At 40.5% G+C, this 27949-nt stretch overlaps 2 protein-coding genes across 6 annotated transcripts in view; one reads left to right on the top strand and one right to left on the bottom strand.

Moving 5' to 3' along the window:
• Positions 1 to 447: 447 nt before the first annotated feature.
• On the top strand, positions 448 to 22627 carry dok1b (docking protein 1b). Of its 4 annotated transcripts, none has more exons than XM_044183352.1 (8): positions 448 to 821; positions 12876 to 13199; positions 14003 to 14099; positions 14233 to 14405; positions 16585 to 19742; positions 19905 to 20000; positions 22036 to 22101; positions 22249 to 22627. In XM_044183352.1, exons 1-5 carry the CDS (start codon positions 765 to 767, stop codon positions 18004 to 18006), a joined length of 2073 nt encoding a protein of 690 aa, XP_044039287.1. In that variant the 5' UTR covers positions 448 to 764; the 3' UTR covers positions 18007 to 19742; positions 19905 to 20000; positions 22036 to 22101; positions 22249 to 22627. The 4 variants fall into 4 exon arrangements, with proteins under 4 accessions (XP_044039287.1, XP_044039286.1, XP_044039288.1 ...); XM_044183351.1 differs by having other exon boundaries at positions 22036 to 22130; XM_044183353.1 differs by lacking the exon at positions 22036 to 22101.
• A 790-nt stretch (positions 22628 to 23417) lies between these two features.
• LOC122869927 (meiosis 1 associated protein) overlaps positions 23418 to 27949 on the bottom strand; it is a 50219-nt gene continuing 45687 nt past the window's right edge. For both annotated transcript variants that reach the window (XM_044183354.1, XM_044183356.1), the window contains one exon: positions 23418 to 27411. In XM_044183354.1, the coding sequence (XP_044039289.1) occupies positions 27175 to 27411 (237 nt within the window). In that variant the 3' untranslated portion in view covers positions 23418 to 27174. The remainder of the gene's footprint in view (positions 27412 to 27949) is intronic.

The raw sequence follows: 27949 nt of genomic DNA, 5'->3' as shown, positions 1-27949 counted from the left end.
TCCTGGGACAAAAACATTCAGTTGGGCCCTATTAAGGTCCTGTCTTGAGGAGGGCCCCTGAGTTAAAATCTAGTTTAAAAGCCTTGATTATTTCAGTTTATCTTGTGGTTACATGGTGCAAAATATTAAATACATTTGTGCTTCATCAAATTACCACAAAATAATTAGGCCCACTAATTACTAACTAAAACATACATAATATACAGAGGGTGGAAAACACAGGGGGGACAATAAAGACGCACACAAATGTTTTGCCCTGGAGCCCCTTAGAGGGTTTATCTGACCCTCCCTAATTATAACTAACTATTTTTGAAGAGAAAATTATTTTCTACCTGTAAAGTACTGCTGAACTGTGTTTTGCCACCATGCACCCAAAGCTGATGTTCGTTAATTAGACTTTTATTCTGAAAGCTGTAACCAGAAGCTTCATGTTATCTATTAAGTGTGGCTTTCCACTGGTCCAGCCCTACAGGAGGAGTGAGAGGCGACAGATAGGCGACTCACGGACAACATTTGGACGTTATTTAACTTTGTCGGGACCCCCCACAGACTGTTTGGACCTTTTTATTTCCACCATGACACCTTGAACTGTGCGCGAGCGATCGATAAATGCGTTGTAACGGCTGGGGAGCGGAAGTGAGAGAAGGGGGAAGTTGTTAGGGGATATAGGAAAAAATAAACCCCTAAAAAGTGATTTTCCTGCGTCACGTTCAAGGCAAATTTCGTCTTTGCAGAGGGAGGGTAGCCCTGGAGTGTTTGGGGGCATGGACACCCACGTTAAGGAGGGACAACTTTATGTGCAGCATCAAAAGTTTGGAAAGGTAAGCCCAAGAAATAACAGTTATTCTGCTAGTACGGTTGTGGCGCTGACATAAATGACCCAAATGAAAAATAACTGTAGTTAGAGACCCCATAATAAATCTTTTAAGGATACTAAACAACATAAAAAGTATAAGCTTGGATAGAAATGAAATAGGAATATAATAAACCAGTAATATATGAGGAGAAAAATATTCCACGAGGCTCTTTAAGGTCACTTAAAATGAGCTAAAATGCTTCTCAGACACACAAAAAGTCGTTGTAGGATTATTATAGAAGGGCCACAGGAAACCCTTACAGCAAGTGTGATAAAGCCACTTTAAGGTCACTGCTGCCAACTATAAAAAGTCTTAGAAGTTCTTATAGAAATTAAATAGTGATGTTATTGGTGACAAAAGAAATCAAAAGTTTCTCTCCAGGAATATTATAGGAATGATAAAGTAGTATCATGTGTTTATGAGACAAATATAGCCTGTTAATGTCAGTTTAGGTAAAGACAGAGGTACTACAAATCCTCATAGCAGTATTATATGTTTTAAGAAGTGTATTCAGGCAGATGGCTGTGTCCCATTAAGTCTTAAACATGTTTTTAATTCACACATAAGTGACCTTAACTTTGGCTATTCCCAGTTGTAAACCAGAAAGGAGCATTTGATGTCATGACAAATAGGCTAAACAGAGAACATATTGGGGCAGATGCAGAGACAGGAAGTTAGCAGTGTTTCACTGATCTGGCCTTGTTTTGATGTGGTGGTTTGGAGTAAACCTGCTGTGCATGTCTGAGTGTGAGTGAGTGTGCATGTGCACGTGTTTGTGAGCTGGCAAAACCCTGGTGCACTATAGTGACATTCAGAAAACGTAAAAAAAGGACAGAGAGATAGGTCTGAGAGTTTGTTTTTGGTTGTTTGAGTGTGTGTAAGCTGGTGACACCTCTCTCAGTAGATAATAGAGCAGCATGATGAAAGCTGTTATATTTTTATCACGACTGAAATATGACTTTCCACAATAAACACATCACAAAGAGAGCTAGAAAGCAGAGAGGTGGAATGTTGAGACAACGGAAAAACAGACCATTTTCTCAAAGGTGGCAGATATATTTCCACTTCATCTTAGCTGCATATACGCTGTTCACACCATTGCAAACACTGTCAACAAGCTGCCGTTATGTCGCCTCTGACACTATGTGATTTCTCATTTTAGTTTAGGAGATACAGTTAAATGTCAGTGATAACACCTTTGTGTGTGTGTGTGTGTGTGTGTTGTGCGTTTGTCTGTGTGTTTGTTTCAGTCCAAGGCCTCCATGCAACCTTGTCTTTGGTCTCTGTGCACCGCTGGATAAGAACTCATTTACTCTTTCAGATTTGTAAGAGGGTCTTTGTCTCTCCGTCTCTCTCTCTTGTCATATGACATGGATCAACAAAACGTTCAGGCCCTGTTTCCTGCCCTGAAATCACCACTCCACAATAGATATTCATACTCCCAAAACACAGTTTCAATGCCTTTTATAAACAGTAGAAAATACAATAGAAAATGAACAAACAAAATCTCCACATTTTCAAAAATATCATGTTGTCTTTGCCAAGTAGAGCAGAAGGGAACAGAAGTGGATAAAAAAAGCATCAGAGTAGAGAAGAATAGTAAAGGAAGCTGATGTGAAAGTGTTGAAACTGGTGTGAGGTTTGTTGGGTGAGTTATGCAATCGTTCGAGCTGTCAGTGGACAAACACACACACGCTCATATAGGCTCGTTCCCATGTGTATGATCGGAAAATGTGACTTGAAAGTGCAGCGGCCACGTCCAACACGAGTTTCTGTTTTAGAGTTTATACAGCAGGCTGTTGGGTGTAAACCATCAAGATGCATCTATGTTTCATATACTTTTTACATTGTGTTTACGGTTTTAGTATCTACAGTCCATATCCAGTCTAGTTAACAGTACTGGGGAGATTAGTAACAAAAGGAATCAAGTTGAAGTTCAAATTGTTTCTTTTTTTTGGCATGTTTCTCAGGTACAGTTACGCAAAAGGAAAATTCTAATTAAACTTTGTCCAGACCACCAGAGTGAAAGAGACTCGAGACACTCCAGCTATATTGACAGTGAATTATAGAAAAGGCTAGGCTTCTTCATAATGTTGATTGACAAATGTGTTTGATCATTGGGCTTCACAGTTTTTTTTTTTTTGTCTTCTGTCAAAAATTTGTCGATGTTGTTGTACTTTACATGTTGCTTTCTGAATAAATCTTTTTAACCTGAAAGTTGATAGTCTTGCAGGCATTAGAGCCCCTAATGTCTGTTTATCATTCCCAAATGAATCAGATTCATTCAACTCATGCACGTCCCCACTGCACTGGCTCGTAACCCAGTTTGGGAACCATTAGATTAGTTGATGGACAAAAAAATTAATCAACAATTTGAAGAATATGTTAATCATTTAAACTGATTTATTTAAAATCCCCAATATTTATATGCTCCACCTTCCACAATGTGCATATTTGCAGCTATTCTCTATCTCATATCAATATAAACTGAATTCTTTGGGGTTTTTTTTAACTCTTGTTCAGACAAAGTATGAATTTGGAAGATAAGACTTTGGTCATCTTCCAGATTCCCCCAAAAATTAATCCATCAATCGAACAAAATGGTCACATTCTAATTGTATTCTAATAAAAGTCTTTATTTGATGGTACCTGGAGAGATGGAGAGAGGTTTTCGACCTTTTGGCCATCAGGACGCCACCAAATTGATAGATTCATCGATAATGACAACTGACAACAGTCATTAGTTGCAGCCCTAGTTACAAGTCTGTATCTGCACTCGGCACTTAGTTACACGTGGTACACTAATATAGTAATTGTAAAAAGTCTATTAATTGTCATTCTTTCATTCATACTTATAGTTAAGGGACTACTCCAGCAATTTAGTATTGCACTTCCATAAAGTTGTGCTGTCTGAGCCGAAGTTGAGATGTTTATGCATACCGATGACATCGTCAGGGCTATTTTTTCCAACGTTGAAAAGCCCCCCCAGAGACGCAGATGACATTATACAACTGTTTTCAAGTAGAACTCCTTGTAAACTGAACTTCACATGCAAAATTGGTGAAGTGCCCCTTTAATGAAACACTAGAGACATCTGAAACATGTCCCAGGCCCCTCTCAAACACTACTGCAGGACACTGAAAGAAATGTATATCTGATGTTCAGTGTTTCCCACAGGATTTTGTGAGACTGTGGTGGGTGGACCTTGGACCCTCTAGGGGGGCATGCTTCCCGGAAGAAAATTTTGTACATTTTGGTGTGGTCATGGGGTTTTGGGGGTCCTCCCCCAAGAAAATGTGATGTTATTTGACTAAACACTGTATTTTTACATAATTTTAGACTGTTATCATTACACATTCACATTACACTCAGACATTCGCAAGAAGAAAAGTGAAACAAATATGCTCACTGATGAAGTAAGCATGATGTCCTGAAGTAATCCTTCACATTTTTGTGAGTGATCGCACTGTGTGCCATAAAAAAATAAAATAACAAAATAACATTGGTTAAACAAGGCTTATAGTGAAGGGATATGAACTATGATTTGCTTGTCTACCCAAAGTCAGGGTGAAGCCACTAACTAGCTGTAGGAGTGGGTATCGATAGGATTGTTTCTTTATCTTATCCATACTCTTATCGGCCCGGTTCTTTATCAATACTCTTACCGGTTCTTTTTCAAGAATTGGCTTTATTTAAATCGTCATTTAAAAAAAAGGAATAAAAACAGGATTAGAATTGATTTACATTTTAAATACAACTAAATTATGTTTCTAGAGCAGCAACAGTAAAGTTCACAACAGCAAAGCCACTATATTCACTCAATAATATTTCACTGGAAACAAATCGAAAATGTCAGTAAAATAAATAATATTCCTGAGATCAAAATACTGAGTGAAGTTTAGTAAGAATGAAGAATCAGAATCAGAAGATTCTGATTCTTCATTCTTACACAGACATCAGTCAGTATCAGTCCTTCCTCCTGTCCTCTGTCCTCCTCCCTCTGCTGCTGCTGTGACGCTTGTAGAGAGAGGAGAGGCTGGTTTGTCTCAGCCAGTAGCTAAATTTACAAAAATTGGCCAAATTTTAACAGCTTTTGTTTTAGCTTGTTCGTAACAATTCGCTATTAGCTTAAACAGCACGCTGTGGCTGTAACAACAACTGCGGACAAAGCAGGTGGAAATATGGCTTTTAGTACTTTTTCCACGTTTCACTCGAGTTGTCGTTAACTCGAGTAAAACGTCACCTTCACTTCACCTGATTCACTGTCTCCACCATGGCCTCTCTGCTCTGCTGTCCGCTGTGTGTGTGTGTGTGTGTGTGTGTGTGTGTGTGTGTGTGTGTGTGTGTTTGTGTGTGTGTGTGTGTGTGAGCATGCACACGTGCAGCAGAGAGGGGCTGACTGACTGGGAGTGCGAGATGCTTTGCTGAAGACATTAGAGGTCTTTTATGTTATTATGAGAAGTGTAAAAATATTTTTCATTATGAAACTCTGGCGGGGCAAATCAGACTGTGGCGGGTCACGTAATTAATGGGAAACACTGCTGTTCCCTCTGCAGTGTGACACACACTGCATTACAAAGGTATTCATAACATCCAAAGCATTGCACTGTCTAAGCCAATCAGAACCATATCTGAACAATGTCAGTGCCAAATATTTGTGGTGATGTGGATGTTGAGCTGCTGTCTGAACTGCAGTTGAGACTTTTAGGTAAACAGTAAATGTGGTTACAGTATGTAGGCCCAGTGCTTGATGAAAGAGTCCTAAACGATCTCCTGTTGTAATTACAGTTTTTATGCTCGTAGAGCTGTCATTTGATTTTTTCTTGTGGCTACAACATGTGCAGCCGAGCAATGTGATTGTGTACATGATTTAGCGGGAAGATATCTGTCTTTACGTGTATCTGCTTGTCTGCCACACAGACATATTCAGATCCAAGATGATCAGACCTGCAGTTTGTAGTTTCGCTGCACCCTGGAGCTACAAAAAGCTATTAGTTTGATGTTGATGTTGACATTAGCCAGGAGCTAGCTTGAACAGACGGAGTGTGTCAGGATTAAGTAGTATTACACACCCTGAGGCTAGATTTATACGACAGGGGATCATGTCTAAAGTAATAACTGCCTAATGGATTAATGGGATTGTGATTTGTCTTCTCTGATCTTCTCTATATTTATCACAGGTAGCATTTCTAAATTGCTAAATCATATTTCTTAGAAAGGAAAGACCAGTATAAAGAAATAACTTGACGTAGGAAAGTGTGTAATTTTCTATATATACTCTGCAGTAGGCGTATTTTCTGGAAGAACAGCATGATTTGGTAATTTGGTAATGAGAAGTAGAACGGGATGATTTAATGTCCAGAAACAATGATCAGAGTTCTTACTCACAGTGATTGGAATTGTTCATTTCAGCCACATCAACACTCATTCATTTTCAATTGTAGTATTCTTTCCATAGCCAAATGTTAATGACTTTCTTTCCGTCATGCAAGTCAATATGAATTAATGTAACTTTGCTTATTACTTTCTCCACAATAACTGTCATCTCCGCCTAATTATACAAATAAGTGTTTTGTTCAGACAAAATTGTAGCTGTGGCCTTAATGTATGAGTATAATCACTGTGGTGTTGGTAATGTAATTTAGAGAACCTAAGAAAAAAGAAGTTTACTGTAGAATTGCTTATCATTTCCTGTCTTATCGAATCCTGGTTCCCATTTTTGGCATATTATTCGAGCAAGAAAACAAACAAAAGCAAAACCATTTGTGTGACACTATACAGTATGTGTTTACTATATTTGCATGCTGGCAAATGAGAAAATCTGTTTTTGTGATTTTTGTGAAAAGCCCATTCCTTTTCACTGCAGCTGTCTGTGGACAGTTGTAGTTGGATTACAGTGAATATATTCAAGATAAAGGACAGTGTATGTGGTTTTTCACTGTTTTATTGCCTAAACAGGCTCTTTTAAAGTTGCTCTTCATTTAATTAGAACAACTTTCATTATTTTGAGGTCGTCCCTGAATTATGTTTGTAGCATCACTGCTCACTGTGATCGACGGGGAAATGAATCAATAATCGAAATAATTAGTTAGTTGCAGCTCTACAGCAGCAGTTTGGATTTAAATCAGACTTTTAACACATGTTCCAGGCTCCACATAGGTCATATTAGCATGGAAATTAAGTTTTTACTGTGTATGCACTGTATATCATTCTATTGTTGTAAGCATGCCGTCTCTTGTGTTACCCAACTTTACTTTAGTGTTGGTTATTCAGTTCAGGTAGTCACAAAAACAACTTAAAAGCGTTTCAGCATATTATTTACTTTACTCCACTCTACTATTCGCAGTTCCTCTATTGCTGTCCTTCTGTTGGACTCCTGACGTGTTTCTTTATTTTGTAGACACAGCAGAGGACAGAGGTTAGGGCAGCAGTCCTGTGGTCAAAGCAGTGGTCTGCCTGTCTCACTAACACACGCTCTTCTTCTCCCTCGTTTGCTCCTTCTCTTAAATACACATTTCACACATATATGACACATACACGCAGCTTTCCTCTGTTTTCCTTCTCTCTCCCTTTAACACACATTACCGAGAACCGACACGCTCCGATACACAAACATACTTTTACTCTCTTAAACACACACACACAGATAACCACACACACTGATCCTGCATGTGTCATTGAGGTCTGTCTGTGGCCAGTGGGAACATGGTTGAGTGGTTTATAGTTGAATAGAGAGGATAATGTGTTTGAGCAGTGACTGGATAAATGTATCCATCCGTCAGACAGTACAACACACGTATATGTAATAATATTCTAATAATTAAAATTACAGGTACTGGAGTGAGTCAAGTCCCCACAACAGCTTTTGAAGGTTGAATTCACACTAAATCACATAGAGCATATCTCCTGCTATACTGTCCTACATGTAAATGTGCTGTCACAGGAGACAAATCCCCCGCGAAATATATTTTTATTAACCAAATGTGTTCACGAGCAAACACATGAAACTCAAAGTGAAAACTCCAGTTCTGCAGCTATTGGGTCCTATTCTGAAATATGTAACACTATCTACAAGAGTATCTCAAAATAATACAATGGTAAATGTGTGCAAAATGAAAATGTGATGTAAATTCATAAACAAATGAATACAGCTGAACAGCGACTGAACAGCTTTGAAGCCATGACAGAATGAGAATCATCTTTGTTGTTTATACAAAAAAGCAACAAAAAAGCAAGTCTCGAAGGCCACTAGATTTTCTGAAAAACATATTATTATTATGTTATTGATACAGAAAAACCAACAACAACAGCATCTGTTGGCATCATGAGATTTCTTTCTATGCTAATTCACAGACAGCTAATGTATTAATGTACTGACTAATGTACTCAGTTGACACGTAAACAGGAATGCTGGAAGGCCTACAAAAGACGTGTACATTTCACATGCACGTTCAAATTCAGAATGATGCATGATGGACATCATTTTATGCATTTGCATTCATTCTGCATTAAATAAATCTTTATAACAAATAAACAAGGAAGCAGTAGTGTTTCGCACTTGCTCGTGGGCACTCAAGTCCAATGGAAATGGATTTCATTTCTTATACTAGCAAAAGTCACTCGCAAAGAGAATGTGCTAAAAAAGGAACTCTAAACGCTTCAGTAATGAATTTAAAGCCATGTTGATCTTTTTTTGAGCTTTACAAAGGAAAATATTGCCTTTTTTAACAATGTCAATTTTAAATGCAACAGCTAACATATAGGTCAATGTGACAGTAAAGGCCATGTATTATTTTGGCAGTGAAAGGAAGAAACACAAACACACACATGCATTTGTGTTATAGTTATAATTCTGTTGTGTTCTCTTGAACAGGCAGGATATCAGTGTCATGATCCTTTTTGCATAATTTCCACTCAGTGTATTAGTGGCTGATAACAGTCTGATGCCTTATATGGAGCAGCTGTTCCACATGTAGACACACACACCAACACATCTAAGGACCATATTGCAACAGGGGTTAATGTTTCCACACCCTGTTCATGTATACTGCACCATCTCACATTTGTATGGACTGAACGTTCACAGTTATTCAAAGTGTGTATATGTGTGTGCATGTACTTGTGCACAGCAACAGGTGGTCCAGAGTGCACCAAGGGATTAATAAAAACAATACAAACAGATGCACATACACATATGTACATACACACATACACTGAGACACACCTGGAAGCAGAAGAAGGAAGTGAAGAGAATCCTGGGTAATAACAATCCCACACATTTCCTGTCCTTTCTGACAGTTAATTGTAACGGGTTGGAGTGCATGCATGCACATGTGCATGTGTTGAATTATGAAACCGGGTGTGCGTGTGAGTTAGACACTGAAGTTGGCCTTCAGGTATGGGTAATTTGTTGTCATTTCTGCGCTTGCAATAATTGTGATGTCCATTTATGACACCATTATTGGCATTATAATCACTTAAATTGCCAACAGGCCCTGTGGCCACAGTTATATCGGGCCCATCATGCAAATACTATTTACACTTTTAGACGGACTAACATGTCTCTTATTTTCATGCTGTGGGTGATAGTGCTGTGAAGCAATCATTTTGAGGTACTGTAACTTTCCGTTGCTACTTTATACTTCTGCTTCACTACATTTAAGAGGGAAATATTGTACTTTTACTCCACTACATTTATTTGTCAGTTATAGTTACTCTGAAGATTAAGATTTTACATACAAAACACATGATGAGTTTATAAAATAGGATACATTGTTATAGATCGAACTACCCAACACCATATAAAGTGAGCTCAACCTTAACCAGCTACAGCAGTAACATGCTACTTCTAAATGAAAGCATAACAATAATCCAATAATATAATGCACCGGTATAATAGTATATCACACAGGGGCCATTTTTCTGCATACACTGTTTTTAATTTTGATACTTGAAGTACATTTTGTACTTTTACTTAAGATTTTGAATGCACGACTTTTACTTGTAAGAGAGTACTTTGGTATGGTATTGCTACTTTTCCTTACGCAAAGCATCTGAATACTTCTTCCACCACTGACAGAGCCAATGTTTGTTGTTAGAGCCCGAACAATTTATCGGCAGGCTGACATAATCAGCCAGTGTTTATTTTGGCAGATTTCAATACATACATCTTTTAAAGACTGTATTTTTTAGACATTTCAAGATTGAAATATATTTGTTGTATTTTATTTACACTCACTATTTATAATAATTTATAAAACATTTCCACTGAAATTTATAATCATCATTAAACTTTACGGACATTTTGACATGTCACAGAAGCACAGGCGTAAACAAAAAAATTAATGATGGCTGAATTCCATTTAGCTGCTTCAGTTTCAGGGTCCTTGTATTGTGCTTCAGTGTCACAATGGAAAAGTCACATATCAGGCTGTAGTTGCTGTTACAGTGGACACACAGGCCCTATGAGCTGCATGTAGGCCATGTCCATTTTCAAATGTACAGGATGATATATTTTTGTTAAATATTATTTGACCAGCGAAGAAGAAAATCTCACTGATTGAGGAGCATTTGAGGACCTGTAGTGCAGTTGTAGTATTAGTGTGTCTCGTTCTGCTCTGTTAGCCAGATTTTCCCTGCTGGTCGAAGGATTTTCAAACTGCTGACCTTCATGTCACAAACTCAGCTTGCTAACTGTCAGGCAACTTCCGCCCCGCTGAATGAATGTAGGGGAAAACACACATACACTCTGTGGAGAAAACTAGCTAAGATGAGGCATAGCGTGATGTGGGGTAGCCAAACACACACACATCCAGAGGGTTTGAGGGATGACAGGGACTTCCCAAACAAGTGTTGAATTCTGGTGTCTCATGCAATTTTACCATAATCATATGCATATTAGTTTCTGTAGTGACTGCACATAATTTCACATGTAGTATGTCATCATATCCATTGTTAGCACTGAACATCTGGAGTCTTACACACTTGCGATGCGTCTTATTGTTCAGTACATGTTGTGTGGTCATGTCCCTTTTTGTCCCTGTGGAGGAAGAGATCATTGTTAGCTGTTCCTTCCTCACTGCTGTCCTCAGGGAGAGATGATTCACCTGTCATCTAGTTTGGACCAGGTCATATTTTTAACCTGTTAGGGGCCACCGCATAGACCGCTTAGAAAACGCTACATATCATGTTTTTTATGACTATGAAGTGGCATAAAATGTAGGCAGAGTCATTTAATCCTGGGAAATTAACGATAGTATGTAATCCAAAGAGTCATAGTTGGATATTTACTGAAGCAGGTCGAATTTTTCAACTTTGACCCTGCATTTCTTTACATTGACAAAATGTGTGGTTACTCCCAGAGCAGATGACTAGTACTGAAGCAACCCTAACCCTTAAACACTTAATTTTTCTTTATAACTTAAATAGATGTAGACATGAGCAGATTGAGAGTGGTTAAGTTAAAAAAAGTGACTACCTACGCCCAAAATAACTCCAGGAATGCGTTCAACATCCTAAACTAATGATCTAACAGTGTAAGGTATATTTAATTTGGATTTATCTGAATCGGATACAATCATTTTAATTTATCCTTTAAAATATAATTGAAGATGATATCCTTGTAATTGCTCACAGTGTTATTTTGTGGTTATCTCTGGTTTTGTCCCTGTTTGGGTCCCAGTTTTAGACTAAACTAGCTCATTTGGACTAAACTGTAAAATACAGCTTAGTACCTGTTTAGATTTTGGGGGGAAATTGTTCTTTGCTTTAAAAGCAGTGGTGACTAATGCTGTAACTGTGGTCTGCTGCTGCTGATTTATTGTAGAGGAAATAATGGTGTGTGCAACAGGCTTGAGTCAAACTGCATTCGATTTATCACCACATGCCTCCTACATTAAGCTTCAGTCAGCAGAGTAGAGTCAAAGTAAGAAAGACCCGGAAATATCATTTTGATTCACATCTTCTGTGGACTTCAAACGTTTACATTCTCCACTTCTCTCTTCATCAGTTTTTGATTATTTGTGGCAAACTCTGCATTTTGTGTTTCCCCATTGTTGTCTGAACTAACCACATGCAAACTGTTCTTCCTTCCCCAGCCAGATGTGAACAGGACAGATGTGTGTTGCAAAAAACGAAGAATCAGATTTTCTATTTCTGTTTTCCAACCTCCCCTTTTTCCTGTCATCCGCTTTCAACCTTCCCTCACATTTTCTTCTGCTTTCAATTTTAGGTTAAATTCAGAATTAGCCTTCTAAAATGAAAATGCTGGTTTACTAATCTCTAGAAGGAGCAAAATGTGTGTCGCTTATTGGTGTAATACAAATAAGAGGAATAAATACATAAAAAATAAAGTGTAAAGATCTAGAAAAGTTCGAAAGAAGCTAAAAGGGGAAAGCATTACAGGTTATGCACTTGAAATACAAAAACTAAAAAATATCTCAACTAAAAATGTAATAATAACAAGCAAACAAACATGGAAATTTAAAGAAAATTAATATGGCAAACATTTTACTTACATATCTTAATATATATGTTGTAGGAATGTGTGAGTAAATTTTTTCCTCATTTCTGGATCATGAACAGAAAAAAACTCTAATGTGTAAAAAAAAAAGTTAAATGTTGATATTAAAGCAATTCTATAGCTACTAAATACTCCACTATGTTCACCAACTAGTCGCCAACTGTGTCTGTCTGCTTAGCGGGTAGTGTAAAGTGGGTTTTTAGAGCTCGTTTTTGCTGAAAGTAGCTGCCTGCTGCCCCTGGAAACAACGCTGAGAGCGGTGAGAGGGAACCCAAAGATTAAAGTTGCGGGCCTTAAAACCAAAACAATGAGCTGAAAGATGCTAAAATGCTCAGTAAACCTAAGGGAAACTGCAGGGACCAGTGATATTTATCTGTGGGTCATCCCTACACCTTTCACATCACACAGTCATTGGTTCCATTGTTAATATAAACTATTTCAATAGTGCAGCTTTAAATTTTCTCCTGTATAACTTTTCCTCCTTTTCCACTCATCAGAAATGGAAGAAGAACTGGTTTGTCCTTTACCCCGCCAGCCAAAACGGTATTGCCCGCCTCGAGTTCTACGACACATCGTCGGGCGGAGGGGGTGGGGCCGGCGGAGGCTCAGGAAGCGGGTCCAATGAGAAAACCAGGAAGCTTGACAAGAAGATAATCCGCCTGTCTGAGTGCATTTCTATCCTGCCGGCGCTTACGGAGAGCTGTCCCAAAGAAAACATGGCAGCGTTCTGTGTGGAGACTAACGACAAGACGCACGTGTTTGCTGCAGAGAAGAATGCCACCAAGGACTGGATGGATACCATGTGTGACATCGCATTTCAGGTATCTTTACACATTTTCTCTCCTTGTGTGTCAAAAAACAGGGTGACCAATACTTTAGGAAATAGTGTTTGCAGTGAGTGACTAAGACGTGGGTGGATGTGTTAGTTTTTAAGGTACAAGCCTCCTTTATGTGTGTATTTTGAATGTGTCTTTTGTTCTATTTCCAAAACATTTTTTGCTTTCATTTTCTCTCTGTTCTTTGGGACTGAATGAGGCCAAAAATATATATATTTTTTTTAAATCTCCTTAGTTTGGTGGAAAATGCTGAAGAACTGCTGTTGCAGCGTAATTCTTTTTTGTTTATGTGTGTATATGAGTTTTCCAAAATTTCCCATATGCCCCTGGAGTGTCTATACAGGCCACAGCTTCTATTGTGTGCACTCACACCCACACCCACATACACAAACATGAACATTACACATATTTGCAAAAAGGAGGCCAGAGGGAGTTTCCAGGAGGAAGACTTCATCTGCTTCGTTCTCTAACTCTCTTTCCCTTCTCTCACTCTTTGCCTGCTCTATCCTTCCAATATTTATTCTGAAAACCCCCATTTTATCTAGGTCTTCCCTTCTTTTGTTCATCCTTTCCAATATTTATTCTGAAAACCCCATTTTATCTAGGTCTTCAATTCTTGTCTTTGTTCATGCACACTTGTGATGTTGGTCAAAGTACAACACAATCTCATTGGGAGGCAGGAGCTTTAACAAAAAAGTACAACACTCCTGTCGGGCATAACATAGTATGAAAATCCGAATTTGGTGTCTTGTTCAGCTGGTTGACTCAGTGTCTCTGTGTGTCCACAGGGAGGAAGCGGCAGCAGCAACAGTACTCCAGACTCTAATGGAGGAGCCCAGGACCTGCAGATGTCTGAAAACCTCATCTACTACTCCAGAGAGGAGGGTAAGGACACAAACAGTCTAGTCTTACATAAGTACGAGATCTCAAGAAAATATTGCAGCACAGAAGATCATTTGGAATGAAGAGAATTTTAGTCAACCTAAGCAACAACACCTCTCCTATCATCTCCTTGCAGTTAACGAGTTTTGGGTGAGCATTCAGCGTACTGAGGCGTCAGAGCGCTGCGGGCTGACGGGCAACTACTGGCTGAAGGCAGAAAGTGACATCTTAATCTTGAAGGAGCAAAAGACCAAGAAGAAAGTTCTGGTGTGGCCCTACAAGCTGCTGAGGAGATACGGGCGAGACCGGGTGGGTGCATGTCGCACAGACAAAACCTGTGCTTATAAGAAAAGAAGGTTTCTCTTTAGGGATGATGATAATCTCTGACACACTTTACGAATACAGGCAGAGGCATTTAAGCCCTGACTGCCATGGTTGATCGTATTTAGGAAGTGCAGATACTACTTTTAGCAGCAGTGTGTTTGTATGTGGTCAGAGCCTCAGCGTCACAGGTATTTAGCTTTAGAGTCTGTGGTTGTTTTTGTGTCACTTTGATGCTTCAAAGCCGGAGGATTTAAAAAATGACTGATGACCTTTAAAGGGTCTGTCTGGTTTGTGTATATACATGTATATTTACGCATGTGTCAGACTGACACTTACATTGATGATATGTATATATAGATAAAAGAGGATGTAACTTAATTGATCTGTATGTGTAGGTCTTGGCATTCTTGACACAGAATGTCAATGTGTATAAAATAGAATTTAACAGTAAGTAAAAGCAGGGAAGTAATAAAACAGATAATCTGAGAAGACTTCTGAGAAAATAAAATTCAGTGTAAAAAGGAAGCATTCTTTTAGTGCCAAGAAAAATGATAAATGACTGATGGCTGGAAAAGAGTGTAGGGACTTCTGTGACTAGCTTACACAGAAGAGGGAAGGGAAGAGGGAAGCACAATGCAAATACCACCTAGAATTTTTTAAATAGTAAGAATGTAATGGTAGTGGTTACATTAATATTAATAAATTAATAATAATAGAAATTACAGCTATAAGTATAATAATGACAGTATTAGTAACAGAGCCAATAACAACAATTGTAGTAGCTGTTGTCGAGCAGGAACACGGGGGGCAGCAAGTGGCCCACAACCACAGATCCAGTCTCTGCAGCTCCGGAGGCAGAAATACCTGCTGAAAGTGACAGAAGGAGAGAGAAACGAGAAAGCACAGAACTACGGGAGAGAGAATATGTTGAGTTAGTAACATGCAGTAATAGGACAAAAATGCATACAGATGTAGAGGGAGAGGAGGAAAGAGGTGCATCGTTGGAAGTCTCCCGGCAGTCTAGGCTTGTAGCAGCATAACTAAGGGATGGTTCAGGGCTCACCCAAGCCAGCCCTAACTATAAGCTTTATCAAAGAGGAAAGTCTTTAGCCTACTCTTAAATGTGGAGATGGTGTCTGCCTCCCGAGCCCAAATTGGGACCTGATTCCACAGGAGAGGAGCTTGATAACTGAAGGCTCTGGCTCCCGGTCTACTTTTGGAGACTCTAGGAACCACAAGTAATCCTGCATCCTGGGAGCACAGTATTCTAGTCGGGTAATATGGTATTATGAGCTCTTTAAGGTATGATGGGGCCTGATCGTTAAGAGCTTTGTACGTAAGGAGAAGGATTTTAAATTCTATTCTGGATTTTACAGGGAGCCAGTGCAAAGAAGCTAATATTGGAGAAATATGATCTCTTTTCCTAGTTCTTGTCAGTACACATGCGGCAGCATTCTGGATAAACTGGAGAGTCTTAAGGGACTTATTCGGACAGCCTGATAATAAGGAATTGCAATAATCCAACCTAGAAGTAACAAATGCATGCCCTAGTTTGCCCTAGCATCATTTTGAGACAGGATGTGCCTGATTTTTGCAATGTTTCATGGGTAAAAGAAGACAGTCCTTTGTTGTGTGTACACATGATTCAAAGTTGGCACCCCCTCCTCAATGAGCGAGAGAGCGAGAGCAGCGGTGGTCGAGCGAGCTAGAGAGTGATTGAAGAGAGGGAGCAGCATTAGTGAGAACAAAGCAGTGAATCAGAGAAATAAAACATTTTCTGATTGTTTCATGGCAGTTATGTTCTGAAGCACAAATAAACATGGCCACACCTCCACACAACCCTGCGGGAAGGAGCCACATTGCTGGATTTTGTGTGAATGCAGCCAAAGCCACGCTTCCTCCTGTCCACTGCATCTGCTCTGCGTGTGTATAGCTCAGCCCCGCCTTCGGTCAAACAGACCTGCACCTCTTTATACATCCATGACGAAGACAGAGAACAGAGAATAGAGACAGCGATGTAACCTGGTTGCTATGAGTCCCGACTTGCAGACATGCAAATTCGAATGAAATGAAAAACGATGAAGCTTCGAAGCTTCCAACTATTCAGCACAGTCCTAATACATTCAAACATTTTTCCTTTTCTTTCCCTGCTTTCTTTCTCTAGGTGATGTTTTCGTTTGAGGCAGGCCGACGCTGCGACTCGGGCCCTGGTAACTTCACCTTTGAGACCAAGCAAGGCAACGAGATCTTCATGCTGGTGGACCAGGCCATACAGTCGCAGAAGGTATTGGCTGAGGAGCGCCACCTCAGCTGCAACATCAACTTTGACCCAGACTGCCCTGCGTCACTACAGCACATACGCAACACCGTTCCTAGTGGCATGACAGCTGGAAGTGGAGACAGCAGCAGCTGTAGCAGTCGGGAGGCAGACGGCGATTCAGGCGGCAGCAAGCCGGGCTCTGCTGATGGCGTGCTTGGGAAGAGAGAGGGTGGAGATGGAGGAGGAGGAAGGGGGCAAGGAGCATCAGGAGGACACAAAGGGAGGAGTTTACCAGAACCACCAGCCATGATGGGGGTTTTGGGAGGAGGAGGGACCCCTCCAAGGTCTCCCAGGGGGCAGGTGGCAGCAAAAGGTCTTTCCTCAGCTGATGAACATGCAGGTCTTTATTCTGAACCAGCAGATTCAGTCTGTCTGCCTCTGCACAGTGGTGACTACCTCTACTCCGATCCGGTGGACAGCATCAAGGGTCAAAGCCAAACCACCAGCCCATCCACCCCTCCAGTGCCCACCCCACGCCTCCGACCAGTAGGAGACGAGTCTTTGGGAGGTGGCGTCCAAGGGGATCATCACCATGGAAGCAGCAACCACAAGAAGCCACCGGACCTGTACTCACATTTGTACGACCGGATCAGCCTGGAGCTGAACCAGAAAACAAGTGCGCTGAGTCTAAATGGGACTGCAGGGGGAGGAAGAGGTGGAGGAAGAGGGGGAGGAAGAGGGGTGAACAGTAACAGGCGACCCCCCGGAGGTCAAGCAGAAGGGGCTTCATCACCTCCTGCTCTTCCTCTGGATCACATATACGATGAACCAGAGGGTTGCGCCAAAGGAGGCGCTAGCATGTCTGCTAGTTCAGGGATGAGTATTTACGACGAGGCCCGTTTGGAGCCCCCCAGCCAGAGGAGACAGGAAGAGGTGGCAGCCCCGTCAGGAAATTACAGCACCCCCTCCCACGGAAAGCTGTCAGAGTCCAACAGACACTCTCCCCCGCAGCTGGGCCCAAGCCGTGGCACGCCGCAACCTCCGACTCCGAGGTGGCCAAAACCTGTCACCGCCCCCAAGCCGAGCAGGAGTGCCTTTACTCGGAAGGAGCCGGTGCCTCTGCCCCCTGGGAAACATGGTGGTCCTGGCAGTAATGTGAACAACAACAACAATATTTGGGGAGTAGAAGGAGGAGGAGGGGGGAGGGAGTTGTACAGCAAAGTGTGTAAGCAGAAACCTCCACCTGCTAATTCGTGGTACAGCCAGCACCACCAGCAGCCACTGAGATCCCCTGATATCATCTATGACAACTTGGGAGATATTTGACATCCTTCTTTTTCTACAGGGACTAAAATAAAATGTTTATCCCCTTTGTGAAAAGAGGAGAAATGTTAATACAGAAAAGATGAGGATGAAAAGCAAGCTTTTGGTGGATGCTGTTATTCTTGCAGTTTTAGTAAGGACTAAGCACATTTCTTCCATCTCTGGACTGGACTGGAATAATTATTTGAGACAGTCGATTCATTCGGAGTAGATTAGCTCACAACGAAGAGAAAACCCCATTACGGTTGCATTTTGAAACATGGAGTGCAACTTTTGTAGGGCCACCCTCTGTGTGTGTGTGTGTGTGTGTGTGTGTGTGTGTGTTTGAGAAAGAGAGAGAGTGTCTGCATGGTCAAACCCATAATTGGAGTACCAATCCACAGTGTGGTTGGAACCAGCCACTTCACTTGAACACACACACACACACACACACAGAAACCATTTAGATTTGCCAAAAAGAGCTCGGCCTACAGGCTTCACTTTAACAAGCTGAGAGAGCGGCTTGGCTCTTCTTTTATAAAATCTCTGCCGTGCCTATGAAGTGACTGGGAAACATGTTTTTGCACTGCTGCTTTTGTGTTTCTTTGCAATATGAGACAATGTGACAGCAAGGAGTTATTGTTTGACCGTTTTGGAGTATCTCAGAGACTAGGACTTTACCAAAAGAAGCTGATCTTTTTCTGTTTGTGTTTTCTGGGCTGATTTGTCATCCGGAATCCCAATAAAACAGGGAGATTTAAAACATTTTAAGACCAGAAAAATAATATGCGATGCAGTCGCATCTTAAGATTCACTAAATGGAAAAACATTGTTGCTACTATTTTGAAAGAAGCATGAAAAGTGGGACTTTAAGACCCCATTTGGGTCTTGGAAACAGACATGAATGGGTCATAAAGGGGTCATGGGGTCACATGGTCCATTTGTGACTGTTAAGTTACAGAGACGACTTCCTGCACAAGATAATATTATTTGAATCCTTTATGTGTTTATGTACAGACAAACTAAATATGAAACTAATCAATCCCTTGCAATGTTTCAGTATGTGTATGTATGTGTCAGAAACAGCTGTGCTGTCTGTAAATATAACTAATAATAAAAATGGCTCCAAAAACTAAAAATATTTCTCCATAGTGGATCTGTACACTGTCCCCTAATTGCTGCATCACTACTTCCCCTCAGTGTGTTGGTTCCGTCAGGAGCCAATCAGACACGGTTTTTAGTGTTTCAAAGACTTTCTGTTCTGGACCAACCAGTTCTGAACAGTGTGACCTCATCCTCCACTTCCCTCCCTCTGCCACGCTCTGTTATTGTTGTTTCAGTCGGTTTCCAACCACTTAATCACACCGTTAAAGTTGAGCCTCAAAAAACAAAACAAAGACTTTCTTTCTTTCTTGTCTGTCCTCCTTCCCTTCTCCCTCTCTGCATTAATACTGTTGTTTGGTTGCTCTGGTGACAGTTAATGGAGGCTGGTTTGTGTCGGACACGCTGTGCATTTCAACTGCAGGGAGATACCGTGAGAGGAGGGCAGGAATACAAGATGGAACGAGGGGAAAAATGGGAAAAAACAGCTAATTGACATGTTAAAGAAAGGGGAACATGTGGGTGTTTATCCTGAGCTGAGGATGGCGGAAGAGTGAGAAGAAAGGGACTTGATGACGGAGAAAAGAGATGAAAAAGATGCTGACATGATGAATGCTGGCTGGATAAACCTGTATGTGTCTGGTTGGCTTGCATAACAGGTACAGACTGTTCCCGTCACTGCTGCTGCTCTTTATCCCTGTTTTTCTTTCTTTATTTCCCCACCTGCTGCTGGAGTACTTTCTGGACAGGAAAGTCCTCTAAAAGTAACTGGATTACATTTTAAGGGTAAATTTCCTAACTCGCCTCCTCTGTTCTTTCAGACAGAGCTGGGGAAGAAAAACAAAGAGAAAGAGCAACGACAAACTTCTGTCTTTCTCATTAAACTCTGAGTGAACTCATTGGAAAAAAGAAGCATGGTATATACACACACACACACACACATACACTTGGTACATGGCACTGTTTTCATGACTCCGACTGCTTTTTCAGTGGCTGTTATTGTGCTTTATCTCAAGTGACTTCAGTGAGAATGTCTTAGAAATGACAATTCAGTGAATTTCAACCATTTAATTTGCAATTGTATTCAAGGAAACTGGAATTAACTTTCATGATTTTTCACTTTGATACTTAGACTGACTCACACTATTTTATTATTTCTTATTTAAAATAAGTAGATGAGATGTACAATTACTGTGCTAACTATGGATTGGTCCGTATGAGCAGGTTGACTTTTTTACAGTGAGAGTTTTTTTAACTTGTCAGACAAATACATTTTTGGACCTAAATGCTAGATATTTCAATTTCGATACACTGGTCATTTAGCCCAGCGTTGCACAAGAATTAAAGGAATTGTTTGACATTTTAGGAATACAAATATTCATCTTGCCAATAGTTAGATGGGAAGATAAATATCACTCTCATATCTGTACGTTAAATATGAAGCCACAGCCAGCAGCCGATTAGCTTAGCTTAGCATAAAGCCTGGAAACAAGGGGAAACAGCTAGCCTGGCTAGTCTTGTCGTCACCGTGAGGTTGCCAAGCAACCAGCGGAGACTCCAAGAAGTCACTACACCTGGCCAAGAAATTGTCCCGCACATAATCAACCACAACATGTAATTTATTCACTTTAGTTTTTGTACAGAATAAGCAAACAAGATAAAGCATGTTTATTAATGAGGTTTAGAGGTGCTTGTAGGCAAATTGTGTTACCTTTGGACAGTGCCAGGCTAAATGTTTCCCTGTTTCCAGTCTTTATGCTAAGCTAAGCTAACCGACTTCTGGCTATAGCTTCGTATTTAACAGTCAGACCCGGGAGTGGAAACAATCTTCACGGCTACAAAAGCAAATGAACGTATTCCCAAAATGTCAAACTACTCCTTTAAAGAATTTCCGAAAAGAGACATTTAAAAAATATAGAAAATGGTCAAACTAGGAGCAGCAGAGGCTGAGATATCCTGACTTTTAGTCCCTAATATGTGTCATACTCCAAAAACACCACATCCTAAATTTCCCCTAATCCAACCGTCTTTTCGTCAGATGTAGTCATACTGACTGATTAGAACTTAATAAAACAAATTTGGTGGAGCCTTCCAAACTCGAAGTAATTCAGATCTTGTTCCTGTGTGATAAAAAAGTTTTTCTGTGATTTATGTCACCTCCTCTCCTTCCTTCTTCACATTTCTCTCATCTGCTTTGACCTTTCACACATCTGAAGAACAGCTCAACTTACTGCCTGATCGCAGATGAATGTGTGTGTGTGTGTGACAGCTCTAGGTGAGCATGTGTGTGTGTGAAAAATCTACAAACAGGCCTGCTGCTGTCAAGTTTGTCTGTTTATGGGATATCAGGGTGGAACTATGCGTCTGCATACATTCCCCCACTGCTGCCATTATCACCTTTTGTGCATTCCTGTGTGATTATGTGTGTGTGTGCTCAAGGTTGATAGCCTCATACAGAAAGCATATCAGAGACCTCACTTCACAGTTTCAGATCAGCTTCTGTGAGTTTTCTCAGTTTTTGAAGAAATGTCAAGACAATAGGAAGCCCTTTGCTGAAGGACACATGACACAAAAAGAACCAAAACACTGGATTACAAAAGTGGGGATTTATTGATAAATGGTGAAATAGGAAACAAAAAATCCACTTCAATACAAATAGACACACTGACTTCAATATGACAAACTGGACTTGCTTGTGTTGGTGTGTTTGTGTGTCATTTCTAGCCACATGATGCTATATTTGGCCAGACAGTTTCATCTGCAGGCTTGAGGTCTCTGTATACACACACACACACACACACACACACACACACACACACACACACACACACACACACACACAATCTTCGACTATTATGTCAGTCACAGTCTTCCTGTCTTCTTCTCTGTCTGTCCTCAACATTATCTGGCTGTCTTCTTCCCGTCTCTCGCTCGGTCTCTCTTTTTTTAAAGGTCTCGGAAAGAGAACAGGATCAATCCAACAACAAGAGGCACTGAAACTAGGCTTCACACTAACCGGTGCTTTTTTGTGGAGGCTGGGCTGTGAGGTCTTTACATGCTGGGAAACAAATCTCCATAATTTTTCAAAGATTAAATAAAAAACTTTGCATACACAGTTAAAGGTGGGGTATGCCATGACACACTTTGTTTATTTTCCATTTACAGAGCCAGGGCTGTGTACAAACCAAAAAATCTTGAGAAGATTCCACACCTGTCAGCTGCACTTCTGAATGTAAAGCACCCTCAAGCTGAAACTCAGCTACATTTCCTCATTCTGTTTTAAGATTGCTGTACATGAAATATGAGACCTTTCTCTTGTGCACATCTGACAAGGATTCTTGTGCTCTGCCTTCAGACACACCTGAAACTGCCTGGTTTCCTCTTGTCTTTGACTCTGTAGACCACCGGCTTTTATTTTTAGCTGTGCGTGGGCAAACCCAGTCATGTGTGTCTGAAAGAGAGTTTCATTCACTCTCTCTCGGTTCTCAGCGCTATCTAAAGGAAATGACAGTTGCCTTGAAAATAAAAGGAATGCAAAACCCTATTGATTATGTGTACAAAGGTAAAGTGTGACGATGAAGTGATTTTATTCAGCTTGAGAATGTGTCAGTGACCTTGTGACCCTGCTAAACCAATAAATGAGCCCTGCAAAACGTGCACAAAAAATTCTGTAGGGCAATAAAAAGAAAGTTTTCTCAGACCAAACTAAGGGGCAAATTTACAAAGAATGGATTGTGGCCGCTGATAGCACCATGAATTGTACATCATTTGCAACCGCTATCTGTGCCGTCTCAAGATCCTATTCATAAAAGATAATGCGTTAATGATATTACAGCGCACATACGGCCATAAAGTTTTGCAGTTGAGTACAATTTGCAGTTGTTTTGCATCTGTTAAATGTTCATCTGCAATCTTCTGTAGTGGCCCCAGTAATATTTGTTCTTAAGTTGTAGGCCTCTGAAGTAGGCTAGCATATCACATGACATGGTTAAGCATTTTTATAAATGTAGTTGCAAGAAACAACACTTTCCATTCATGTGGAAAGAGATGTTTGATTTGAAAGAGAACTTATTCTAATTCTAATTCTAACTATTCTAATGATCTACACCCCCTGCTCTTTCATTCGTTCTATCTACAGGATGTCTCTTATTTTTCTATGACTCACTTGGTATGCAGTGTTATTTGTTATTTGGAAGTGTGCGCTCTCTCTCATGCCTCTGGGTGCATGAGAGCTCTTTTCTCTCCTACTCTGCTCTCTGCTGGACTGGAAAGTTCACTGGAAAGTCTGGGCGGGACACCCCTTACAAATGTCCTTCAGTTATCATCAACTCTCCAAAAGATGCTAATAATTTCACTCTAACTGCGTGTGGCTATTAGCGCTGGTGTTTGTGAATTGGACTTTTTTTACAATGAGGCTCATTTGTATAGAAATGGGCCAATTTTGTGCCAAATGTATGCATATTACCAAATTTACATAACTGCAAATAGCACCGGAGCACGGAAACCCTAAGTGTATAATTCCATACTTTTTCAGAGCTTAATTTCTTGACCAGATTTGGTGATTGGATGATGTAATTTTAGTGTGATTTATGTTCATGATTTTGTCTCAGATTTCCAGACTTTTCTGGACTTTCTAGAGCTGCGTAGGAGTACTGACCTTTCAGATTTGTGTTATAGTGCAGGTCCTGTAGCCTCCTGCCTTCACCTCCTCACTTCCTCCTCACAAAGATGCACTTCCTCTTTCTATTCTCACCCAGCTCTGCTTGAGATATAGTAGTTTATGATCTCTGCCTGTAACCCTTATATGAATTGTGACCCTTGTGGTTCTGCTCTGTTTGTCTTCATGTATATTAGAGTCCTGTGCTGTCACTGTGGCCAGTAAAGACAATTACAGGAAAGAGACAGTGTATTAGAGTTTGTGAGACAGATAGAGAGTCTGACAGAGTTCTTTTCTGTTATGCAGGTTGCAGCAAAGGAAATGGTACAATGAGAATAAAGCGGGAAGTCACAGCACTAATATTATCCTGACTCAGATATAGAAACCGATGAGACATAGAATAAATACTATTGCACTTTAATCCAGGCAGACGGCCACAAAAGATCTGAAAGGAAAAAATGCACAAAATAACCCTTCTGAAATATTGTAGTAAACTGGATAAAAGTTTCAAGAAACAGGAAGCCAAGTTCAAATGTACAAAAATACAGAGCTCATCAGCAAAAGTGGAACCATAGAAGAGGAGTGTCCTGTCCGTGCTGACTGAGATACATAGATATGTATTCACTGTCTGCAAAATGATGCAGTGAAAGGTCACCTCTCCACCGTCAGGAAACGGTGAATCAAAACTTAAAAAGTAGGAGACAAAATGAGCACATTGACCAAAAAGATGAGCGTCTCATGCAGTCCAAGCGCCAGACGAAAGTAACTGCATGGGTACTTGATTTTTCCGCAGGGGTCCATTTTCTCCCCTCTCATTCTCTGCTAATTATTCATTCATATTTTTACTTTATTTGAACTACGCTGTTGGACAAAATATATTGTTTGGACTCACAACTTTGTTTCGATGTGATTATCTTCCTAGAGCAATTTCTAATGTCCCAATTCACATAACCACCATTGCTAATATATGAATTAGGTTAACTTGTAATACTGTTAACCAAAGTAGCACACTGCATTAAAAACACAACAAGCATGGCTTAACAACATGGAGACCGACACCTGCTGAAACCAATGCAATGTCTCCACATATTTAACCTGCAAGAGACCACAAATATGCTGCCCTTCCAAAAAGAGACTTTACGTGTTAATGTTCATGTTCCATTTCATAGCACTAGCCTGTGTCAGTGCTACATAGTGCTGCGGGTGGAACGGTAGGTGGAAAAAGGTTAAAGGTGGTTATAGTTATCATAATAATCCTGTTTATGAATTTACAGTTCATAAAGGGGCTCAGGCTACTTTACCTCACAGAAAGGTTACCATAATAATGTTACTTTAGGACAATTTATTAACTCACAGTTCACAAACAGTGTAAAAAATACAAATCTGAGAGAAGGTCAAGAAATATATATATATATATATATATAAATATAAATATATATATATATACATGTAGACAACAGCTGAAATATCGGCAACTGTCATGAATTTACAGAGTGAACAAATGACATCGATCCATGTCAATTTCCTGCAGCTCAGATAATAAATTAGATTAAAAACAGTCAACACACAGAACATGAAAGCTGTGAGATAAGGATGTTTGTGTGGTGGAAAAAAAACAACAATGAACAAAGAACAGTTGCTATGGGTCAAAAACTTGTCAAAACCTGAAAAATCTCCTGACTAGCGAGAGACTTTCTGTTAAATTCTGTCAAATTGAATGAATTTGCAAACACAAATAGGGACACTTTTGTTCATTAATCTTTAACAGCTGTGACATTTAATGAGGAGTGTGGCTGATGACGTCCGGGTTCAACAGAGGAACTTTGGCTTCAGCTTTTTGACCTTTTGGGGGACAGAGAGGCTGCTGTTGTTCTATTTGAACAAATGTATGAAATTCAAACACTTTTCTCTGAGCTTGTGAGGATTAAAAAAATGGAAAGGACGGAAAGAGCGAGAGAGAAGTGGGTAAAATGTCAGTGGGTAGTTTTGGCGGTCTGGTCAAATTCTCTTCAGAGACAAAAGGATCATTGTGGATGCAATTCGTGAATGCGGAAGTCCTGTGACATCACAGGACAAGTAATTTGCCACTGGGTAGTCCCTAATGTTATAAGGTTCAACAAGGGGGTGGAATGGCGGTAGACTTATTAAGCCTGTGTGTGAGTGTGTGCATGTGTGGATGACAAAGCTCCTTGACGAGGAATACATTAATAATATTGACGATGGATGTGTCTAACTGACCAATATGTGCGTATGAGCATGAATCATCAATTAAATGTGTGTGAATGTAATATAGTGATGTCACTGCATGAACTCGAATCAACCCCTCTCAAAATCTCAAACACACAATGGAAATTTTTCTTCAACGCAAACCTTTTGGTGTGGAAAAATGTTCATATTCACTACTTTACTGCAGTTTTTTAAAATCAGTTATCTCTCGTCTCCGTTCTCCTTCCACCCCCCCCACGCTGCCTTTCAACCCCCAGAGAGAGAGAGAGCTGTGAGGGTGAAGGAGAGCAGAGAGGCCCCTCTGTCTGCTGCTTTATTCTCCGTCTCATTAAAACAGTGAAGCTGTGTTCAGAGCGGGGCTTAAGGGCAAAATGGAAATGGAATGTGCATATGTGTGTGTTTGTCCAAAAATCAGTATGTACTATAGCTGCAGTATGTCTGCTTTATTATTCCTGAATCATAATTTTGTAGCTGGTTTCTGTCTGTTTTCTAGATTTTTTTATGTTGATGTGTGTAACACGGAGACAGTGCTTTTTATACATCCTTTAATCTCCCTCTGATCTCCCACACCACCCACCCTTTGTTCTTTTTTGACATTTCTTATTACTTTCTGTTCCTTCCCTCCATTTTTTGACTCTTCCAGGCTTCCATTGTCCTGCTGTTTCCCTCCTGTTCATCTTTTCTCACGCTTTTTCATTGTTCACGCTGTGTGATTTTGAAGTTTTGCTGCCTCAGCAATCTGCAGATGGCAGCGAAACTTTCCTATCTCACACACGCTCTCGCACGCGCGCACACACACACGCAGAGGCTTGTTAAACTCAGATCTAGCTAATACTGTTCCTGTGGTGAGAATAGAGATGAATTGAAGTATCAAAAGAAGCTGTAACCACCCAGAGTGTAGCCCAGAATAGTGTGTATGTTCACATTATGACTTTGTGTGTTGTGTATGTTTGTGTGCAAATTAGTGTGTGTCTTTCCCTCCTTTACATAGTCTTTAAAGCCTTTATGAGCTGCTTAATTACTCACAAAGTTTAAAATGGAGACCGATTAGCTAAATGTGTGTGTGTGTGCTGACTAAGCTATACTGCAGCTCACTAGAAAAGCCCTTTGAAGTGACTTGTTGAGGATGCACTACACCGCCTCTCTGTTACTCCCTGTTACTTTATTGCTCTCTCGGCCCACTTTCCTCCACCCACCCTCCAGCATTCTTACTGTATTACCACGGAGTCGTCATCATCATCGTCTTCCTCCTGTCGAGTAGGGGCCGGGGCCCGACGGCTTCCACTGCTGCTGCTACTGAGGAGTGTCAGAGCCGGACGAGAGGCCTTACCAGGAGGAGGTCCCAGGGAGGAAGAGGAGGAGGAGTGGGAGGAGGAAGAGGGGAAGGGAGCCACAGTGGCCCTGACCTTGCTGTTCGTTCCCAGTTGGCGACCCTGGTTTTGTGGCTGAGTGGAGACAAAACACAGCATTCATATTTCAAAATAGAGGGTCTTTAAAAGTTTTTAAAAAACTAATTTAATGCCACTTAGAATGGTTTTTATACAACAAAATAAACTGGCAACTTTGATTGAATAATACAGTCTGAGCTGTCAGTTTTTGGTACCCTTGATTAATAAAAAAGACAAGAAACAAAGAGTGAGATAAAAAGAGGAAGAGGAGGAGGAACAAAAGAGAGATAAAGAATTAGAGAGGAAAAGATGAGAGGAGGACGACATTACAGTAAAAGGGCAAACACAAACAATATGTTAAGAGCTAAGGGTTAAGTGCCACTGTAGTGAATAAAAATAGAGCTTGCCAAAGAACAGAACGAAACAAAAGCAGAGCGGATGAACATTTTCTCTGTGTTTTGCCACTGTAGTGAACTATTTGCATGTCAGCAGCCTTATCAACCCTGATGAGTCACACTGCCAACAGCTACACACTCTCAGGTCACAGTCGGCCTCCTTGATGCAACGAATTAACATGGAAGGATGAAATGTTATG

Source organism: Siniperca chuatsi, linkage group LG22, assembly GCF_020085105.1.
Source record: "Siniperca chuatsi isolate FFG_IHB_CAS linkage group LG22, ASM2008510v1, whole genome shotgun sequence".
Taxonomy (NCBI): domain Eukaryota; kingdom Metazoa; phylum Chordata; class Actinopteri; order Centrarchiformes; family Sinipercidae; genus Siniperca; species Siniperca chuatsi.
This window is presented reverse-complemented; position numbering and strand designations above follow the sequence as displayed.

Coding starts and splice junctions, on each gene's coding strand:
- dok1b (XM_044183353.1), top strand. CDS start 765: ATGGACACCCACGTTAAGGAGGGACAACTTTATGTGCAGCATCAAAAG. Junction 822..12,875: donor AGCATCAAAAGTTTGGAAAG/GTAAGCCCAAGA, acceptor TCCACTCATCAG/AAATGGAAGAAGAACTGGTT. Junction 14,406..16,584: donor GGAGATACGGGCGAGACCGG/GTGGGTGCATGT, acceptor TTCTTTCTCTAG/GTGATGTTTTCGTTTGAGGC.